The sequence below is a fragment of the Budorcas taxicolor genome, chromosome 11 (genome assembly GCF_023091745.1).
Source record: "Budorcas taxicolor isolate Tak-1 chromosome 11, Takin1.1, whole genome shotgun sequence".
In the NCBI taxonomy this organism is placed as follows: Eukaryota; Metazoa; Chordata; class Mammalia; order Artiodactyla; family Bovidae; genus Budorcas; species Budorcas taxicolor.
In genome coordinates, this window is record NC_068920.1 from 78674690 (window position 1) to 78697663 (window position 22974).

At 42.0% G+C, this 22974-nt stretch overlaps 1 protein-coding gene across 1 annotated transcript in view; it reads left to right on the forward strand.

Annotated features, from left to right (window-relative positions):
• The window catches only part of CRIM1 (cysteine rich transmembrane BMP regulator 1), a 208396-nt gene that overhangs the window by 117727 nt on the left and 67695 nt on the right, over positions 1–22974 (forward strand). Inside the window, exons 6-7 of the mRNA XM_052648451.1 lie at positions 9569–9751; positions 13058–13255. Coding sequence (XP_052504411.1) covers positions 9569–9751; positions 13058–13255 — 381 coding nt within the window. The remainder of the gene's footprint in view (positions 1–9568; positions 9752–13057; positions 13256–22974) is intronic.

Sequence of the window (22974 nt, forward strand, 5' to 3'; positions counted from 1 at the left end):
AAGGAAAATGACTTTGAATGTGGACAAATACAATAAAATTATACGGATAGAAGTGTCCATGTTAACTGCTGCCTGTAAGAAATCAGGGTTCAGAAGATTTTCTGCCCTTCTCCCAAGCTGCCCCTCCCCCACAAGAAAGGGTTGTATGAAAAGTCCAGGCTTGTTTCACTGAGTCCTATAGTTTTTAGGCCAGAGGCTACATGTTTTGGTTTTTTTCCCACTTTCAAGAAGCACTGACGGTATGACTTTGTGGTTAAAAGAGAACACAGACTGGAACTGAATGGCTTCAGTTTGAAAATCAGTTCCTCCACTTAGTAGCTGTATAGCCTCAGTTGCCACATCTGTCAAATGGAGAGAATAACAGTAAGTGAAGTCAGGTTTTGTATGTGAAGCGCTAGAAATTGTGCTTCAAGAGCAAACAGTCTCTATGATTCTGTGTGCCTCCTTCCTGTTCACTGTCCTGGACACAGCAGGACGTTGCTTCTTGACTTCAAGCACACGGGGGGAGGCACAGGGCAGGCTCCACGCACATAAACTCTTCTCGGTGCTTCTCCCCACCTGCTTTATCATCCAGCTGGTAGTAATGTCTTCACCACCAGCAAATGGCCAAGCCTCTGATACTTCCTGCTTAAGCTAATTGACTGCAAGTGATATTCTGTGAATATTTAACTCGTACCATTGGGACCGAAATAGTTGGTCCTTGTCCTGGGCTCCCAGCATCTCAGATGTGCTTCCTTCTAGTACTCACCCCTCTCCGTGTTTCTGTCTCACCCTAGAATCTGAACTGCCAGAAAACAGGGAACCTGTCCTTGTGTCTGTGACATGAGCACATCGCCTGTTTCTCGCGGGGCACCTGGGTTCTGACGCATGGCTGGTTGAGCAAGCAAGTGATCTGATTCATATCGTCTTAGTTCCCTCTAGAGTGGCTGTTAATTGTCAGCCCATAGAGGAGTTACTTTGTGAGAATCCACTATCTTTTACTGCCCCACACTTTAATCTGAAGTCTCTTATACCCTGGAAGTAACACCTCTAGTAATACAACTTGCTGTTGTATCCACTGGGTGAGAAAGTAGAGTATCTTTCTTCTTTCTTTGTTTCTTAATTATAGAAACCCAAGTGTCAGGCCTTCTCATCAGGACATTCACTTTACATCTCACCCCAATGTGATGCAGTTTGGGCAGCTGATTACTGCCCATATTTGACCTCAGTTCAGTTCAGTTCAGTTGCTCAGTCGTGTCCAACTCTTTGTGACCCCATGAATCGCAGCACGCCAGGCCTCCCTGTCCATCACCAACTCCCGGAGTTCACTCAAACTCATGTCCATCGAGTCGGTGATGCCATCCAGCCGTCTCATCCTCTGTTGTCCCCTTCTCCTCCTGTCCCCAATCCCTCCCAGCATCAGGGTCTTTTCCAGTGAGTCAGCTGTTCACATGAGGTGGCCAAAGTATTGGAGTTTCAGCCTCAGCATCAGTCCTTCCAATGAACACCCAGGATTGATCTCCTTTAGGATGGACTGGTTGACCTCAGTGGCCTTGGATAAATCTCCAGGGTCTGCTCCCATTTATAGAGCCCTGACTTCAGGAACTGCAGTCCATAAGGTCGCTAAGAGTCGGACACGACTGAGCAACTTAACTTTCACTTTCACTTCCATGCATTGGAGAAGGAAATGGCAACCCACTCTAGTGTTCTTGCCTGGAGAATCCCAGGGATGGAGGAGCCTGGTGGGCTGCCGTCTATGGGGTCGCACAGAGTCGGACACGACTGAAGTGACTTAGTAGCAGCAGCAGCAGACTTCAGGAGCAGGCCTTCTACTGTGAGAAAATGTTGAGATGACAAAGCAGTAACAGGATTTCTGGTGTTTGCCTCTTTCTTGCCACCATAAATTAGTTGGGTGATCTTTGCTTTACTTCTTGTCCTGCTATAGTTTGTCTGTTACTGCATTAGTCATTAATTGTAGGTGAGACTAGAAGCTACAATACTCTGAAGATTTAAAATTCCATAGGATAGTATTTATGGAATTCTATCTCAAAGTCTGTATTTCACTTTTTTGGTATACATACACACATAGAAGGTATTACCTGTCAAAAATTCATTATCATTGCCCAGAAGAGCAGGGGTCTATTTTATGCATATGTATTTTTTAAAGCCTTATTTGTATATATATAAAGCCTTACTTATCCACAAAGGATTTGAGGCAATTTTACACTAAGAGCAGACACAATAAAATAGTAGTAAAATATTAATGAGAAAAGAGAGTCAGACTGCAGAGTTGTATGTAAAAGTTGAAAAGCAAAGAGGAAATGCCCACAGGTGTGCAGGCCATAGCATCTGTCTATGTAATTGCTGGAGTTAAATGTCAGGTTAGGCCCCTGGCGTCCTGGCCGTCAAAGTGGAAAGGGAGATAGAATCGGACCCACAATTCTTATTTTTAGAGACAAAAAACCTGCCAGACAGGGCAGCATTCTCCTCGTGTGGAAACTTTTGAAAAGAGAGCACTGGATGACGCAGTAAATTGTGTCCTCAGTTGCTTTACTCCCAATTTCCTCTGGCTGCTTTTCCCAATAAAAAGTAGAAGCAAAATATTAAAATACACCTCCATGAAGGCAGTTTTCAGGGGTGAGCTGAACACCCATCTGGAACCTGAATGCCTGAAGATCTGTTTCTTGATTTTGAGAATGCTGCCCAACCCCTTAGCCCCCACCACCACTGTTCCCCCTCTGCCCATAGGAAGATATTGGAGTAGATCTGGGAACCCCAGTTCAGGAGACAGTGGGCTGCTGTCTAACCCCATGTGAAGAAACGGAGCTTACCTGCCAGCACTCAGTTCCCTAGCTGCCATCCACGTGATCCATATGCTTACATTATTTTTTTTTTTAAGATAAGCATTATAGTGAAAACAGAAGATTAAAAAGAGAGAATTTAAGAACTCCCAAGTTTTGAAAACATTGGCCTAGATGAATGGACGGAAAGAACATTCTCCATAAATGTTACTCCTCTTTTCTGTTGGGTTTGGTTTTGTATGGGGGGGAGGATGGCTGAGTTGCGCATCAGATGGTGGCAGTCTGTAACTGAGGGCTGAAAGGAGGACCAGCACGGTAGTAGCTGAATGAGAACCCTGTTGTTTAGAGAGACCTAATGAGCAGGTGGTAAGCTTGTGCTCCTTTTGTGTGAACTTGTGAGACATCAGTATCATCACCTGGAAGGATGACCTCCACAACAGTGTTGAATAATCCCACATCTTCTTCAGGAAATGGTTCTGTGTCTGCTCCGGCCCAAAAACATGTTTTTTCATCCGTCACTGGGGGTTGAGTGACAGCCTCTACTTTAGATGGACGTGTGTCCTCTTCCATTTGGTAATAGTACACCTTACTGGCTTACACTGGCCCAGTTCACTCGTTTCTAGAGGCATTTGAGTTTGAATAGGGCAGTCATCCATGCTCAGAGTATGGAAGCGATCATTTGGTTGCTTAGATATGATCAGGTCTCCAACATACAAAAATGCACAGAAATCCAAACTGGAACACCATGGTTTGAGTGTCATAGCCATTTGAGTGTTGTAGCCACTGACTCTTCCAGCATCAGGCACTAACATGTAAAATCAATCAGTCACAGGAGAGCCAGACCCAAAGTCAGCTTCTCCTTGTGTAAAATTTGGGCCTAGAAAACTCAAACCTTGGGTTTCCCTTGTGGTCCAGTGGTTAAGAATCTGCCTGCTGATACAGGGGACATGGATTCAAACCCTGCTCCAGGAAGATTCCACATGCCTCGGAGCCACTAAGCCTGTGTGCCGCAGCTACTGAGCCTGTGCTTTAGAGCCAGGATCCACACCTACTGAAGCCCAAGCGCCCAGAGCCTTTGCTCCGCGACTAGAGAAGCCACCGCAGTGAGCAGCCTGATCACTGCAATTAGAGAGGAACCCCCACTTGCTGCAACTAGAGAAAGCCAGTGCACAGCAGTGCAGACCCACCACAGCCAAAATAAATACATAGGTAAATCTTTAAGAAAAGAACAGACTCAGACCTTCGGTTTGTTAATGAAAAAGTTAGTATGGAAACGTCTGTTGAGAACCCATTGCATAGCAGTGATGCTCAATAATGTCTCTAGGGATGCAAGGTCTCCTTCTATAGTAATGGAGAGGATATGGCACTTTGAAAGGAATATTCCATGCAATATGCATTTATTGAGCATCCATTGTGTTCTGTGGGCCTTACCAAGCTAATTTTGCGTAAGAGTGACACACTGTTCTGCAGCCCTATTTTGTAAGTACTGTTCCCCTTCTCTTATCCTGAAGTATCCTCTATCCAGTATGCTCCAGCACACATGCCCGGCTTCCCCCACACAGAAAAGGTGGTTTGTTCCTTCATGTATCTAGAAACTCATCTACCCTGCCTTTGTGATTCCATCAGTTTATTGTTGGTTTATGGAGAAATTTTCAGACATTTCTCATTTGTCATGCAGTTATCTCTGTTTTTTTAACTTAAGTCTGCCCACTTTGTTCCTGTACCACTCACCCCCAGAAAAAGGAGACCAGAGGCAAGACATCAGCCATTTTTCACTGAGATATTAAAGAGAAAAAGCAACAGAAGTATACTTATTTGGACTTTTCCCCTCCATTTTCACATTTGATGTGAAGTTCTTCATTTTAGTCTTTTCCTTTGCTAAAATTATATATCTATCACCATCTGCCAATCAGCATGATTTGGCCAGGCAATAGAACTTATAGCAATCTTTACTATAAAATTCTTTTTCAGGAGTTCTGGAATATATTAAAGAGCGAAGAGAAGATTCCAGAACTGAGAAACATAAAATTTAATTGGGAAGACACAAAAAACATGCAAAAATCTTTAAAAAGACATTTTGTGCATCTCAGTGCATATGCACTTTTATGCATTGAGAAGTACAAGTTGCATAGTAAGTTATTCTATTTGTAATATTATTCTTTTCTCCATCCACGGAAAATGTCCTCTTACAGAGGTAGTGGTACCCTGCCTATGGTTCTGAAATTCATCTCTGTCCCTAGCAGGTGAAGAAGTAATTGGTCATTGCTCCTCAAAGAATACTGCCAGCCATTTTTATCGTGCACTTTTCTGAAGAGCTTCTCTAAATTTGTCTCAGCATCAAACGGATTTCATTATATCATGGGGGGTTTTTTTGTTTGTTTTTTATTTTAATCCTAAAGAATCAATTGTGTTTTCAAGGCTGTGTTTTCTGGGACTCACCATCTCTCTCAGTTCCACTCCCATGCTCTCTGCCTATGCTAGTGAACCGTAGCTGCCCTAGCCGCCTTGTCAGTCTCGTCTCCTCCTACTCAAGCTTCTGCACAACCCGCCATAAAAGCGAGTTCATCTGGAGCCACTTTGTTCATAACCACAGCCTTTCCTCCTCACTTCTTCAAATCTCGCACCAAGATTTGTGGCTTCACCCAGATGGTCGTTGTGGTTGATGAAGGCAGATAGGTAATTAATACTGATCGGTTTCTTAAAAAATGTTCTTCTTCAATTTGAACGGAAGCTCAGCATTTTGATAGAAGGCAGTATTTTGCCTCCTTCCACAGCATGCAGATTTGATTGGCGAAAAGTGCTTCATTTCCTGCACTTTCGAACTTGGGGTTTAACTGCCCAGTTCCTTCCAATCCCAGCTCAGTTTAGTGTGTTAGGTAAAAGCATATAGACTTCTGAGCTGTAATAAGATGATTCTTTCTGACATGAGTTTTCTGGGGGGGGGGGGGAAATAGTATATCCAGCCAGTACTAGGGAAGAGGTTCAGACACGCACATTTACTGCCTTTGTGAAAATACATGCACACAGATCATCTCACACTAATGATGTGACTTTAGGCAAGCTTCCTCATCGCTTTAAATTTCATTTTCCTCATTGAAGAAGTAGATGTTAATACTTGTTCTCTATTCTCAACAGCATTGTTATAAAGTCAAATTAGAAAACACTAGTTTGTCTAAGTACAAAACAAATGTAAATATACTCAAAATGCAGTGGAAATCTCACGTATTTCGAACATGCAAGGTAACGTATGGAGAAATGATGTTAGGACAGAGAAGCCCATGGCTTATGTATGTCATAATCCAGTTTTTCCTACCTTGTTAAATAGGTTGCATTAGCTCAAGAGAACTTTTTTTTTTTAACCTTGGAATTACTTTTATTTTCCCAGCTTTACAGAGACACATACCATGCAATTCACTGAGTGAAGTTGCACAATTCCATGATTTTTAATGTATTTACAGAGTTGCGTGATTGTCATCACAATTTTAGAACATTGTCATCAATCCCCCCAGAATTCCCAAGCTCTTTAAGTCAACCCCTATGTCCCCCAGACTTTCCAGCACTCAGTTCAGTTGCTCAGTCGTGTCCGACTCTTTGCGACCCCATGAATCGCAGCACGCCAGGCCTCCCTGTCCATCACCAACTCCGAGATTCACGTCCATCGAGTCAGTGATGCCATCCAGCCATCTCATCCTCTGTCGTCCCCTTCTCCTCCTGCCCCCAATCCCTCCCAGCATCAGAGTCTTTTCCAGTGAGTCAACTCTTCGCATGAGGTGGCCAAAGTACTGGAGTTTCAGCTTTAGCATCATTCCTTCCAAAGAACACCCAGGACTGATATCCTTTAGGATGGACTGGTTGGATCTCCTTGCAGTCCAAGGGGCTCTCAAGAGTCTTCTCCAACACCACAGTTCAAAAGCATCAATTTTTCGGCGCTTGGAAACCACTAATCTACTTTCTGTCTCTGTAGATGTGCCTGTCATGGGCCTTTCACATAAGTACAATCCTATACAATATCTGGTATATTTTGACTGGCTTCTTTTGCTTAGTGTAATGTTCCCCAGGATCATTTATATTGTAGTATATATCAGAACTTCATTCCTTTTTATGGCCAAGCAATATTCCATTAGTGGGTATGCCCCATTTTGTGTCTTGTACGTCAGTTGGTTGATGTTTAGACTTTTTCTGTTTTTTGGCTACTGTGAATAACATTGCTGTAAACATTTGTGTACAAGGTTTTATGTGGGTAGATGTTTCCATTTCTCCTGGATGTGCATCCAAGAGTAGAAGTGCTGGATCCTCAGGTAATTAATTCTGTTTCATATTTTGAGGAACTGCCAAACAGTTTTTTCAAGACAACTGCAATCGCCAAGATGCATGAGAGTTTCCACTTCTCCACATCCTCATCAGCATTTGTTATTATCTATATCTTTTTCATCTTAGCCATCCTAGGATATGAATTGTGGCTTTGATTTGTATTCCCTTAATAAGTAATGATGTTAAGCATCTTTTCAGTGCTTATTGGTCATTTCTGTATCTTATTTGGATAAATTTCTGTTCAAATATTTGCTCCTTTTTCAGTTGGGTTATTTTCATTGTTCTCTCTGGATACAAGTTCTTGCATATGTCAAATGTCAGATTGCACTCTTGTTAAAGGTCACTAAATATGAGAGTCTGTTTCTAAACTCTTAATCAGTTCCATTGAACTGTGTATTTATCCTGATGTCAAGCACTACATTGTCTTGATACTGTGGCATTGTAGTGTGTCTTAAAATCAGAAAGTGCGAGTCCTCTAGCTTTGTTCTCCTTTTCAAGTTTGTCTTGGCAATTCTGGGTTCCTTAAATTTCTTACTGATTTTAGGATTCACTTGTCAGTTTTTACAAAAGAAAAAACTAGAATTTTGATAGAGATTGAATGAATATGTAAACCAATTGGGGAATGTTTTCATCCTGCCAGTATTATCTTTCAGTCCATGAACATGGAATATATTTTCATCTCCTTAGGGCTTCTATATCTTCTTTGAACAATGTTTTTTAGTGTTCAGAGTACAAGTTTTGTACTTTATGTTTAGACTTGTTATTAAATATTTTATTCTTTTTGATGCTACTGTGAATGGAATTTTTTAACTTTATTTTCAGGTCATTTATTGCTAGTGTGTAGATATACAATTTATTGGAGTTGCAGTTTTACCCTGAAATCTTGCTAAACTTTTTGATCTAATAGTTTTTTAGTAGATTTCTTCTTTTTAAATTCAAAATCATGTTGTTGGCAATTAAGAGTTTTCCTGCTTTCTAATATGGGTGCTTTTTATGTCAATTTGTTGCCTAATTACCCTGACTGGAGCCTCTAGTACAAAGTTGAATCAAAGTGGTTAGAGTGGACATCATTGTCTTAATCCTGAGCTAAGGGGAAAAGCATTCAGCTTTCACTATTAAGTATGATGTGCTAATATCATAGATGCTGTCTATCAAGTTGCTGTTTAACACCTCTACTGCTAAGTTGTTGAATGTTTTTTATCATGAAAGGGTGTTGAATTCTGTCAGATGTTTTCTCTGTGTCTGTTGAGATGATCCTATGGTCTTGCCCTTTATTCTGTAGACATTGCATTACATTATAGTCAATTAATTACATTAATTGATTTTTGGATGTTAAACCAACCTTGCATTCTTGGGATAAATCTCACTTGGTATATGATATTTTTTATATGCTGCTGGATTCAGTCTGGTAGTACTTTTTTGAGTATTTTTATGTTTATATTTATAAAAGCTATAGATCTGTAGTTTTCCTTTTCTTCTGATGTCTTTATCTGGAGGGAGTTCTTTTAAGTCAACCAAAATTAGGTTAAGGAGTGGATTTAGGGGAGAGTATTTTCATGCAGAGAAAAATTTTAAATCATTGATATCATTATCATTCTAAATGCAGGGTTTTGAGTCCTTATCAGAAAACAATAGTCTTGAAACACAGTGGGAGAGTACAAGGTTTTAGTTGAAGAGCTATGGTTTTGGCTTCTGCTGCTGCTGCTGCTGCTGCTAAGTCGCTTCAGTCATGTCCGACTCTGTGCGACCCCATAGACAGCAGCCCACTAGGTTCCTCTGTCCTTGGGATTCTCCAGGCAAGAATACTGGAGTGGGTTGCCATTTCCTTCTCCTGTCATTTGCTAAATGTATAACTTTGCACAAATTACCTAGGATTTCCTCGCTTCTATACTCAGGATAAGTATTTCTACATCAGACCTTTGTTTTGGGGATGAAGTGAAGTAATGTATATAGGAAGTATTTTTTAAAGGCCAAGCACTATTACAACTATAGATTATTAACTAAATAGAAAAAAGAATTTCAGAAAAAAACACTGGAGAAACAGAAACATAACCTAAGAGGCCTAAATAAATTTTTTGAGGCAGAACAAAACATAATGTGGATTCAAGATCGTTTACTTGAGATAGACAGTGATTTAGCAAAACACACATTTTGTTTAACAAAACTAAATCTTTTTAAAGCACATATCAGAAATGTCAGTTTCATGGTCAAATAATTACTTTTATTTGGGGTAAGGAGAAGCCAGTATAGATTTTACTAAGGGGAATTTTGATTCCTTGTTATAATGAGGATAATGTTGTATTTTATTTTATTGTACTTTACATAGCTTTATTGCTTCTGTTGTAAAAAATTATATTGAGTTTAATAAAGTTCCATTAAATTTTAACCTTGTGCAGTATTTTCTAGAGGCTGTTTAAAAAACATGGAAGGACACCACTCAGAAATGACTTTGAATATGCTTTGTTTAACTCCTCTAGAAACAAAGCCAGCCTGCGTGTTCAACAACATGGAGTACAGTGATGGAGACATGTTTCGAATGGACAACTGTCGATTCTGCCGATGCCAAGGGGGTGTTTCCATCTGCTTCACTGCCCAGTGTGGTGAGCTGAGCTGTGAGAGATACTACATGCCTGAGGGGGAGTGCTGCCCTGTGTGTGAAGGTAAGGAAATCTGCCAGTTAGGGACCAGTAAGAACAGATTCCCAGCTGGCTCAGTGGCAAAGACTCTGCCTACCAATACAGGAGACCCAGGAGACATGGGTTCAGTCCCTGGGTTGGGAAGATCCCCTGGAGGAGGGCATGGCAACCCACTCCAGTATTCTTGCCTGGAGAATTCCGTGGACAGAGGAGCCTGGTGGGCTACAGTCCATGGTGTCACAGAGTCAGACATGACTGAGCGACTGAACAACAAAGCATAGACATGGTTTAAAGTGTTAACGTCAAAACTGACGTAATTCAGTCTCACAGTTCAAAAATAGAAAAGAATTCCCCACTTTTGTCACATGTTTTACCTTTTACCTTTTAGGTAATGCCAGGTAGACGATGTGGAAACACTTCCCTGCGGGAAATTATCCCCTGGGTGTAGACAGCGGTCGTGTTTCCACAGGTCAACACAAGGTCTCCCGGAGGCACTCTCTGTTCCTCCTCTGCAGTTCCAGCAGTTTCTTGGCAAGTCCTGGGACTTTCTCTTCATCCTGACAGTAGAATTCCGCCCACTCTGCTCCCCTCAGAGTGGGTGGAGACAGGAGGATGGGACAGCCCTAGTGACTGACAGGCCCAACCAGTCCGCTCAGAGAGGACCCGACCCTGCCTCTTTTCTGGTACCCGTGCCCCTCCAGGTGAGAGCAGGGCTCCTTGGCCTTTGCAAATGTGTGCTGGTGAGAGTGGGGCCGTGCTGTGGCACCCGGTCAAGGCCCAGACAAGTGTCCAGGGTAGCCCTGGGCAGAAGGATCCCCAGGGTCTGCTTTTTTTATTTTTTTTATTCCCCTTTTCCCTCCAAGAAATAATAGGTCCATGTTCCCCCAATAGGCTCGACCCTCCTGTCTCTGCCCTCCAGAAATAACAGACATTTCAGAATGATAACTGAGTATCACATGCTACATCCCACACATTTTAAGGATAAGGAGAGTCAGAAAAGTAGTCACTTCTCTCTTGAGTTTCCGGTAAAGCCAGGAACAGTGCCCAACTGTGTCTCTGGTCTAACCACACTACAGTTTCCCCAGAAAGGAGGGACTTGTGAGCATTTCTTCTCTGCCTGGGCCACGGACTTCTAGTCCAGAGTCAGGCATGTCCACCTCATGTCTGACGCTCATGCCACCCTTAACCTCCGCACGTGAAATGAGAGGACAGAATTTCATGTCGTGTCCTATAACTTGCTCTGTTTTCAGAATCCCGTTTCTATTCAGTATCTGAGCTTTATTTACCACAGAATCTGAAGATCTGAAATTGCTTACATTATACAAACTATTGTACATTCCTAACAGCGAACAATTCTACATTCCTAACAGGGAGGCCCACTCACCTGGTAAAAGTTATTTTTGCTAACATAGGAGAAAGGTGGTTCACTTTTTAGGTGTCATAGGGGATTTAAGCAAGTCACATCAAGCTTTTCAGTTCAGTTCAGTTCAGTCGCTCAGTCGTGTCCGACTCTTCACGACCCCATGAATCGCAGCACGCCAGGCCTCCCTGTCCATCACCAACTCCCGGAGTTCACTCAGATTCACGTCCATCAAGTCCATGATGCCATCCAGCCATCTCATCCTCTGTCATCCCCTTTCTCCTCCTGCCCCCAATCCCTCCCAGCATCAGAGTCTTTTCCAGTGAGTCAACTCTTAGCATGAGGTGGCCAAAGTACTGGAGTTTCATCTTTAGCATCATTCCTTCCAAAGAAATCCCAGGGTTGATCTCCTTCAGAATGGACTGGTTGGATCTCCTTGCAGTCCAAGGGACTCTCAAAGAGTCTTCTCCAACACCACAGTTCAAAAGCATCAATTCTTCGGCGCTCAGCCTTCTTCACAGTCCAACTCTCACATCCATACATGACCACAGGAAAAACCATAGCCTTGACTAGACGAACCTTAGTCAGCAAAGTAATGACTCTGCTTTTGAATATACTATCTAGGTTGGTCATAACTTTTCTTCCAAGGAGTAAGCATCTTTTAATTTCATGGCTGCAGTCATCATCTGCAGTGATTTTGGAGCCCAAAAAAATAAAGTCTGACACTGTTTCCACTGTTTCCCCATCTTTTAACCTTCCCAGTTGATTTGTCCCCTCACTACCTCCAGGGTATAATAGTCCCTGAAATTGGTGACACTTGGTGGTATAAAAACAGAGATGTGAACCTCTGTGTATAATTATAACGAGTTGTCTGGCCATGGGTCCAGTTATGTTTACTTCCTGGAATTCAGATCCAGTCTCAAAGTAGAAATGAAGTATGCAGTGTAATTTTTTTTTTTATAAATAAATTTTATGAAGTCTTATCTAACTCAGGTTTCTTGGCTGCTTCAGTGGTGGACAGACTGCCTTTCTGAAGCTGTGACTGCACGGCCTTCAGTTCTGGGCTTCTGACTCTTCTTGTAGCTAAACTTTCTTCCTCTTCAAAAGAAAGAGGACCAAACTCACAACTGCCTAGACTTTCTTCCCAGCACAGAAGCATTTGCTTCTCTTGAGGCCAGATTTTATGTGTCTGAAAAAAGAACGTTGAGTGACTTATCTAATTACTTTGATATGTAAGGATATTTGGGGGTTTTGTATTTATGTGCTTATCAACAACCTCAGAAAACTCTTTCACAGTAGCCTTGGTTAACTATGTCCCACAGCCTCAGTTGCTGCTTGACCGCTCAGCTCAGGTGGAGAAAAAGCTGTGTAGGTCCATGGCATTCCCTCCAGGGCAAAGGAGTGTCCTGTATGGTTTAGACAAGGTCTGTCTGCCCTGTCCTCAGGGGCCTGCCTACGCCTCACTGTTATCTCAAGGACCTCCAGGCTCCATGAGATAGACTCCAGTTAGCCCTAGAAATAGCAGGCTCACTGTAAGTTAGATGGGGCGTTATTCTTTCTACTTTACAGGGGGCTGAAACCGAGGTATAATAAACTTGTAAATTGACAACTCAGAAGGCATCCGCAGAACCTAAAATGGATCTGCATTTTTTGTTTTCTCTGATTACCACCCCACAGCTCTATCCATGAAGTTTTGCACCTTTATGAAACAGTAACACCTGCACACTGGCTTGCATGCCTCAGGTCCCCTGCCCTGTGAGCCGTGTTAGGATGGGTGAACATAAATTCTACGCGATGGCTGCCTTTGCCTGTCCCCCTAGAGACACCTCCTGCAGTCCTGAGCTTCTGCTGAGCGCAGCTAGAAAAGAACTGCTGATGAGGAGAACCTGGGGAAAAAAAAATCTCTAGGTGCAGGCAGAAATAACATGTAGAATGCCCTCGGTCTTACTTGAACTCACGTTTTAATTTAGATCCTGTGTATCCTTTGAACAATCCTGCTGGCTGCTATGCCAATGGCCAGATCCACGCCCACGGGGACCGGTGGCGGGAAGATGACTGCACGTTCTGCCAGTGCATCAATGGGGAGCCCCACTGCGTGGCGACGGCCTGTGGACAGAGCTGCATGAACCCTGTCAAAGTGCCTGGGGAGTGCTGCCCCGTATGCGAAGGTAAACCTTGAGGATCCTAGTGAATGTCTCCTGTCAGATCAACTTCCACCAGTGTGTGCTTGCTTGTGTTTTATTTCCTCAGGTGTAATGCCTGCTTCCTGCTGTTAGTTGCAGATGATTTTATGATACAGCCCAGACTAATCCTTTGGAGGAGATGCTGCAGATTTACAATGACAGCAGTGTGGTCTTTATTTTACCACTGCAGATAATGCTTAGCCGAATACTTTACACTCAAAGAATATATGCATTTGACTTCAGTTCACCGCAAGCCTAATTAACATCTAAAGGTCAAAACAGGGAAATGAAATTGGACATAAGACCCATCCTCAAAGCATAGTTTGTTCAATTTGTAATGCTTCCGTAAGCCCAAGAGTCCTGGCAGCTAGAAGAAAGACCTGGAACCATCAAAGGCAGTTTTCACTGCCCAGAGTCCTCCCTCCGAGTGTCCGTTGTTTCTAATATCACGACGGCTGTGGCTGTGCAGTTCCTCTCAGGCTTTCACTTATGTCTTGGTTGCCTACATTCATGACCTCTCTTCCTTTGTAGTAAAGAGGCGCCTGAGATATCCTGGACTCGTCTTTCCATCTCAACCTCTAAGCCAGGCCATTTTCACCATCCTGGGAAGATTCTTTGCACATTTATTCAAGTCAGTCTTAATCCCCAGTCCATGTCTGTTAATACAAGAGATTGAATATTGCTGATAGATCTGATAGAGAATGTCCATCACTAAGAAACACGTTTGCATAGTGAAATGAACTAAAGTGGGTCGGAAGTTAATCCTTGTAGAAGATGGATCCTTCTAGAATTTTTAAAAAGAGCTGTTAAGGAAATGACCAGCTTTTTCAGAAATTCAGTCAAGTAGACTGAGTCCTCTATGGAGAAGGCTTTTGCTTCTACCTCAATTTTAATCAACTCAGTCTTCAAGAGTTTGCCTGACTAGCTTCATTAACCTCTGAGGGGTTGGAGTTATTAAAGATCTTACAAGTCATATAAAAATTTAAACTGGAGGATTCTGGTTCTATTGACATCACGAATTCCCTCACCATTACTCTACTTACAATGCAGCTGCCACACTCCAAAACTTTATAGCTTCCAGATGACCAGTTTTATGGAAATCACGCACCACCCCCCTACCCTCGGAATATACTCCTCCTATCCCCTAAAGGAAGCATTTCAGTGCTGGAAAATGGAGTGCACAATAGTATGTATGATGGTGTACGGTCAGCTTTACAAGGAAGGATGCCTTGCTGGTGCAGATTAAAATGGGACTCTCTATTCCTAAGAATTAGGGACAATCTGTTGTTGATTTGCAGTGTTTAAGTATATATGTATGCATGATAATGAAGAATTTTTTTTAATTTTAAAAAGCATAAATATATAATCCAGTAAGCACTAACCTTTTAACTTCAGGAGTCTTGAATCATAGATTGAAAATAAGACTAAAAAAAAAACTTGTAAAAAAAAAAATACAGGGCTTCATTTCTAAAAGTAAAGAATGCATATCATTTTGCATTCATCTTATGCAGTCATTAGCAATTCCATCCTGGTGAGCAGAGAAGGGAAGCAGGTGGTGAATAGAAGAAAAAAAAGTATGTATGAGAAAACTGATTTATTCTTATGTAGATATTTGGGTAGGAAGAAGATGTTAGTTTGGTCTCTGCAACATTTGAGTCAGGTTGTAATCTTATCTTCCACTGTTTGAGAAAAGAGTGACAGTTTGAGCCAGCCATTAATTCCAAAAAATGTACTAACCACCTTCCGTAATCCAGATACCACATTGGACACAAAGATAAATAAAGGACATCTCCTAGTAAACTTCAAAGAAACTGTTTAGGCTGTTTTAAATTAAACCAGAGAAAAAAAGAAATGTCTACATTCAGATGCTGTGGGATAAGTGCTTTTTATGTGTACCTGATTCCGTTAAGCCTCACATCACCACTGTGCTGTAGGGCTTGTGATCCCATTTTAGAGATGAGGAAATTAGGTTTTGGAGAGACTTAGGTAAATTCTTCCAAGGTCAGTTGCCAACATGTGGCTGAGCTGGGGTCAGCTGAAGTCCGTCAGATTCAGCTGCATTTGTGTCTATTTTCCTTGCCCCCAGAGGTCATCTCAGTCTCCTCATACCCCTATTTCTGGTTCCCTTATATCTGTCTCCATCTCTGGCTTGTGGCCCTGTGTTGGAGACCTGGAAGTCAGCTGACTGGGGAGGAAGTCATTTGCAGTTTGACAGCTCCTCCAGGTGTATTCCATGTGATCTCCCGAATCTGAGGGCCTTGGGGGAAGGACGCCTTTGAGACTCAGCCTCGATCTCCTTCTCAGACCTTGTACCCAGGCCAAATCCCCCCAGACTTGGCACCTGTATTCCAGGCTGTTAGGTGCTGCGGCCTCCGTTCCGTCTGTCTGTCTTGTGCCCCTTCACCCGGCCTTTCAGGAGTCTCCATTGTCTAGTTCTTGGAGAACTACTTTGCCTTCTGTTTCTTGTTTTTGTCTTAAAGTCACTTAAGTGCTGAGTTTCATATGAGATTGTGTTTAGTCTTCAGTAACGTTCTGATTCTAATATGTTTTCAGAAGACCGAAAGATTCTTTTAGTCGTGGTTGTTTCAGTCGCTAAGTCGCGTTCGGCTCTTTGCAACCCCATGGACTGTAGCCCGCCAGGTTCTGTCCTCCACGGCCTCTCAGTTTGCTCGAATTCGTGTCCATCGTGTCGGTGATGCTCTTCTTTTGGTATGGGGATCAAAAAACAGTGCACAGCTTAGGATAATGATTGTAAAAGCTTATTGTTTATGAATAATAGTAAACGTATTTATTGATAATAAGCTTACAAAATTATGCAAGGCAAATAAATCTTACTGCTTAGTTTTTAGGATCCAAGAAAGACCCTGAAACTATTTGAAAATATTTTTCTCAGCAGTTATTCAGTAGCACATTTAAATGGAATTTTAAGTGATTTCAGAAGAGCCAAAAGATTAGACAAAATAAGAAGAAAGCAAGGTGTTGTTGTTTAATGAATAATCAGCCAGAATTATTTGGAGGAAAACAGAAACACTGGTGTTTATTCAATTTATACACAATAAATTTCTTGGCGCGCAATTGCATAACAAGGTTGGCCTTGCCCTTATTAGCTGCAATCCCAAGGTACATAGTCAGGGTCTGAAATTTGATGAAACAGATCCCACACAAGGATTGTAGGTTTAAATTCTCCCTAAATAAATTACTGCATCAACAAATATGGTGTGTGAGGTCCTGTAGGGAGGAAAAAACCTTGTTGTGACTGCTGTTGTTATTAGAGATACATACCTTCCAAATGACAACATGTGCTTGGTTACTCCTGGAGGACTGGGGATGTGAACTTGGGGGCCCTTAAAGACTATGCTGTTAACTTGACAGCTACCTCAATTCACAAGTACCTGAGTGCTTTTTAAATTGGCACTTAAGTACTCTCATGATTAAGTCTTAGCAAATTAGTGTCAACAGCCAGTTCAGGTACACAGATAAGCCATCTCATTCCGTAACTGATTGTGTTCTTATGTTTTGTTCTGTTGGCTCTCTGTTTCTCCTCTTATTCATCAAGCACATTATTTCTATTTTTTTGGCCCTTGTAAAAAGCCAGAGTGGAAATACACAGAAGAGCATGTAAAGTTTGCAGTTTAAGCGTCCATGTGGGAGATACGTCCATATTGTCTTAAAAACAAAAAATGAAAAAGAAGGGCAGCAGAATTGAGTCTTCCTCAGCATCTAGCACCATTTGCATTGTCTTATTGTAGCCCTTAACGAGAGTCGCTACTAGTGTACCTCTTATACACTGACTGTGAGCCAGACCTCAGTGCTTTAGGAGCATCAGCCAATTTGATACTCACAACTTCCCTCTGACAGGTTCTGCTCTCCCAACTTGTGATTGCAGAACCCAAAATTCAAAAGTTGTATGACTTGCCCAAGTTCCTACAGCTTGAATGTTGCAGAGCAGTATCTCTAGAGCCTTGACCGTGGACCCCACAGGAATACAGCCTCTGAGACAGAATGCTCTGCATCCTCTGGGTTGACCAGTAACCTGAAAGAGGCTACGTCCCCCATGGGCTAGGATTTTACCATATGCTTTTGAATCCTTAAAATGGCACCTGGCATGTAAAGTAGGTGCTGAAAAGTAGTTAATTAATGGATGATGAATGAATGAGTGAGGAAAAGACTGGAGTAAGGCAGCAGACCCTGATCTAGGGTTTCCTTAACCAGTGCTGTTAAAGAGGCCAGATGCTGACCTCCTGTGAGCTGACCAAAGAGTGATGTTTAAATGCTTCTGTTTGACAGTGTGCTCTGAGGACAGAAACCAGAGTGCTGTATGAAGTATGTTTGGCACACAGTGGGTCCACATGTCTGCAGGTGGGTTGACCAGTTAGCTCAGATTGGCCACTCACCCTCATGATAAGCACTTAGTTCTCCATTCCCACCCAGGAACAGCCTTCCAAGCCTGGTTTGTAAACTGCAGTTCATCCTCTCTCAGTTCATTCCCTGCAGTCCAGAATCACAGAGTTCAAGTGGGCCTTCTCCAGACCCTCCGAGGCTAATGCTCACTGTCACATTTTACATACTGCTTTTCGACCTGCTCTTGAGAATGTATAGGGGCCACTATCTTGTTTCCAGCTAGATTTTTAATATCACTTTTTAGGTATTGAGAATAATTTGCTTTTTTATTTCCCAGTAATGCAAGGTATAAATGCTGTCTTGGTTGATTCTTAACATTAGAGAGACCCTAAGGACAGAGTGCCATTTTCTATGAAAAAAACAAAACTGTTTGTTTTATAATTAAAGGTAAGATAAGGTGTTGGGGAGGGGAATTTGGCTGCATGATGTAATGACATGACCTGATGACTCAACAGAAAAATGCAGGCTCTGTGGACGACTGTGAGGCCAGCTTGGCTGTGACACCTGATGCAAGAGATAAGGATTTCATCATCCTTGGTGAGCCTTGATGTCAGATCTCATCTGCTGTCTCATCTTGGGCTGTGGCTGGACCCTGCCCTGGTGGCCATCGTGACCTGAGTGTGCCTTAGGCCCGGTGTGTGCAGAGTCTTCCTACTGGGAGGAGCTGACGATTTCCATGACCCTGGGGATTTCAGAGCCAATGCCAAGAGTCTCACTTTTCAAGAACTAGAAACAACATAGGTAACAGTTTACTTGGTAGCATTCAGCCTTAGGCTTTGAGTTGCTAGTAAATAAATTCCCTGCTTGTGGTTGGGTACTTTCCAATCACAATGGGTACTTTCCTTTCTACTATTTCTGTTTCTCTGAAACAAAAGCAAAATCTGTTTCCAGATTCACTCAGGAAATCAAATAGTCATAGATTGCTGTAGTTGAGTAATGGATGTGTGAGTGTTCAGCATATTACTCTACTTACCTCGGTATTTAAAAGATTTTTCTGTCATTGCAAACTTTAAATGAATGTTATTTGCAGAGTTATTGTCTGAAACTGAACTGAGTTTCAGGCAGGCCTTGTAATTTCGCTAACCTGGACTTAACCAACTCCTGAAGTGGAGGAATAAGATTGATTCCCTGCCTGTTAGACTCTTTAGATTCTTTCTAATTCTTTGGACTTAGGATGGAACCAGGCAATGGCTTTCTTCCTGCTTACCTGGCTCTCTTGAATCCCTTATTTTGGAAATCCTGGTCCTACTTGGGACAGTTTTGAAGCAAGGACATTAGGCGTTTCTTGACCTTGTTGTGGATTTAGTAAGCCACTTCAGCATCAGCACACTGGATAGATCACATTCTGGACTCCTCTAAAGAGCTGGAGGTTTTTGAACTGTCGAATAGACTGTCTTCCTCATCATCAATCCTAATTTTATGGGTGTACTATATTGTTCCCTATAAATCCTGATGATATAGTTTGAATCAAGCCACCCTTCAAATGCAATTTCTACTGGCCTGCCAGAAAAGTCTGTACCAGGCACATATCTGGGTGGGAATTCCTTGAAATAAGAAAAAATGTTTCCAACCCTGCCCATAATACTTCCTCACCAAACAGTATCTCAAATGATTGAGCTACTGCTTCTGTGGCAAGGAATCAGACATAGTTTGGCTGACCCCAGAGTCTGTGCAGTCAGAGATGCCACAGGTCCCATGATATTAATGTTCTGGTACATAACAGGGATCAAAACTCAGTTGATGGGTGATATTGCTTCAGTGCCATATACTAGGCTATTATTAGCAGGCCAAGAATAATAAAATAGTCGTAATATCTGAAAGACTGTTAGGCATGTTCTTTCATCCTTTAACTCTAAGTGTCCTGGAAAATAGTTCCATAAATGGAGATTAAAATATAGCACAGTGTGTTTTTTGGCTTGTCCAAATAAGGTCATATGCGGGGTAACAAATGCATAGCAGATGACCTTGTGTCAACCTCGGTGGCCTTGAACCTAAGCACCCGAAATTGTTCATGAATGAATATCATAGTATTTTGGTTTTTCTCTGGGAATTTAAAAAAGCTTTAGGTATTTCAAGTAACTTTAGAATGTTACGGTTCAGAGCTGATTCTGAAACACTTGATTAGAAACCTCTGTCTCTGATTGTCCAGCCTTCAGCAGTCCCTGCTCTTAAGTATTTCCCTGTAGCAATGGTCTTGGAAGGGGCTGGTTCCTCTCTGCTTCCTCTGCTGTTCACTTCCCATCCCTAAAAGGGCATTATTGCCAGGAGTCTCATAATTTTCCTACTAAGATAATCATCGAATCTAATAGTTCAGACTTGGGCCTGCTAATTTTCATCTAATCAACGGAGGCAGGAAAACATAGTCTGGAATGCCAGCTATGTGAATGAAAAATATTTAGTCATTCTTGAAATGATAGGAATGTTTTTCCAACAAGCTTAAATAAACACAATCTCTACTGAGACTGTGTTAAACTTTTTTTGGAAAAGAGACAACTCTTAGGCCAAACAGAAGTTAATGAAGGTTATTAAGAGGCATGCCCTTCAGAAAAGGCTTGTGGACATTAAAAAGAAAGATTCTTTTCTCTTCTTGGTACAGCCATTGACCAGAAGTAGCAAAATTGCTTTCCTTTCTGCTTTTGTCAGCCTAACAGAATTTAATATTTTAACTGGTGATCACATTGTCCACCTTTCCGAGAGATATCCTGCTTTACTAGCCATGGCTGATTAGACTGTCTTAGGGTAACATCCTCATCTTTATCTTCTTCCACTGTTTGCCTCAGTCCTAAGGAATACATTGGTCTCAGCACATCTGTATTTAAAGCACTGGACAGCACTTTTGATATGAAGCTCATTTATTTGTTTCCAGCCATACAAGGTCCAACCATAAAGTAATAAAATTATTTTTAAACATAGTGACATTTTTAAACAAACCAAGGTTTACATATCCAAGTGAAGTGTTTCTCCTTTCAAGATAGATATATGGGGAAAGTGTACAGCTACTGCAGGAGTATAGTCATTCAGAGTATTTTGGGTGCTTCTCTGTTGAAACTGACGTTACAGCTTGCAACACATCCTTTTGAGTATCTTTAGCTTTGTAAACCCCTGACTTCAGAGGTTTTATTAGGCCCTTAGAAATAGTCAAAGACATTCATACCTAGGCCTGATGGAAAGGCTGGGTAATCTAGCTGGGTAAACCTGCTCAGAGGAAGCAAAACGTGACAGTAAAATAGAAGCACTGTGTCTTCTATGACATAGTAATCTCCTCTGGCAGCAACTCTGAAGAGAAATTTCAAATAGAATTTTAGCATGAGCAGCATTTTAGTACAAGCATATAACCCCCAAAAGTGAGCATTTTTAGCAATAACACTTATTTGTAAGTACAATTCCTGGTGTGTTTATTGAAAAAAAGAATCAATCCACTTACATAGTATTTATATGATTTCCGGGGGCTAGAGGCATATATTTAAATGGTGATCTATTATATTCAACTTTTTGTGGGATTGCAAGTGCTCCATACAGACTTATTTTCAGATAAATTATTAGACTAATTCCCTATATATATTGTGGCATTTTAAACTGTCTCATGGTATAGTCTTAACACCTTAAAATGAGCAAAGTGATTTCCATCGTTTAATACATGAGGGGTAGAGATGGTGAGCTACCCAGTGAACTGTTTATAGAGACCCTATTGAAGTACTTGCTGTGTCTGTCTGATTGTTGAGGATAAAATATCTGCTGCAGTATTGCTATAAAATAGCAAGGCAGACGAAAGGAATGAAGCTGTCTGTCAAAGAGCATCCCTTGCCCATTGATGGATCTCCCGTCACAGGTGGTTGCCGAGGTGACAGGGAGCTGGATCACACCCACCTGTCCCTCTCCATTTGAGACTCCTGACATGCTCACCTTCCATCATCGTGCAGACTGGGGCAGCTGTTACCAGGGGACTTGGCAACATCAGATCTTGATCGAGGGGTCATGACCATCAGTTTGATCCAAGTTTGATATGAGATAGGCAATAAGGAACCATTAGTACTTTTTTGAAATTTATTAGAAACGTGAGAAGATAGTAATGCATTGCACATTATACATTTTTCAATTTGATTTGAATTATTAGCAGTTTGACCAAATTTTCACTAGCCGTGTATAAGATGCCTATTTACCAATCAAGTGAATTTTATTTTCATATCTAAGAGATTAGCTGGATTTAACACACTTGCCTGAAACAGGGCCCAGTTAAGGGGTTCAGACCATTGGAGACCACAGAATTTAACATTTGCTGTGAGTCAAAAATAAGATTCGATTCAAATAAAAAACTGAATGCTTTTTCTTTGCAGCCTCATGAACCAAGACTAAGAATCCCCAAGAACCTTCCAAGACCAACAGGGGGACCCTGAGAGTCATGTAGTGCTCTGGGTTTGATTTTTCACCTTGGCTGCTGAGCGATAAGTCTGTGAGCCACCTCCCCAGCCAGGCAGGACCTCACAACATGTGCTCAGGACCTCATCCCTGGCTGCAGTGCCTTCATTCTACTTAAAAGTTACCTTGGTCTTCGTTTTCTCTCTTTAATTACATACACATATATGATATGGGTTTCCCTGGTGGCTTAGTGGTAAAGAACCTGCCTGCCAATGCAGGAGACGTGGTTTGATCCCTGGGTCAGAAAGATTCCCTGGAGAGGGAAATGGAAACCCACTCCAGTATTCTTGCCTGAGGAATCCCATGGACAGAGGAGCCTGGAGGGCTACAGTCCATAGGGTCACAAAAGAGTCTGACACAACACAGCAATTAAACTGTGATCTGTGATATAATTTGAGACTGCCTTGGGTCTGCTTTGGGATCCAGCAGAGTAGATTTAATGCTGGTTTGTGTGCTTGGTGCCCACCATCGCCTATGCCCACACCTTGCACTATGGTCCTGCCACCCATAGTTCGGATATCTGTAGGAAGACACGAAACAGTATTCTCTTTTACCTTAATTGGCAAGTTATATGTGTTAGTCGCTCAGTCGTGTCCAGCTCTTTGTGACCCCGTGGACTGTAGCCCACCAGACTTCTCTGTCCGTGGAATTCTCCAGGCAAGAATACTGGAGTGGGTAGCCATCCCCTTCTCTAGGGGATCGTCCCAACCAAGAGATCGAACCCGGGTCTCCTGCATTGCAGGCAGATTCTCCATCATCTGAGCCGCCAGGGAAGCCCCACATTGGAAAGCTATTGCCCTGAAAATCAGCTTACGTTTAAAGCAATTCAGGGATGTCTATTTTATTAGTGAAACTAAAAAAATATTCAGAGATAATAAACTGTCAGC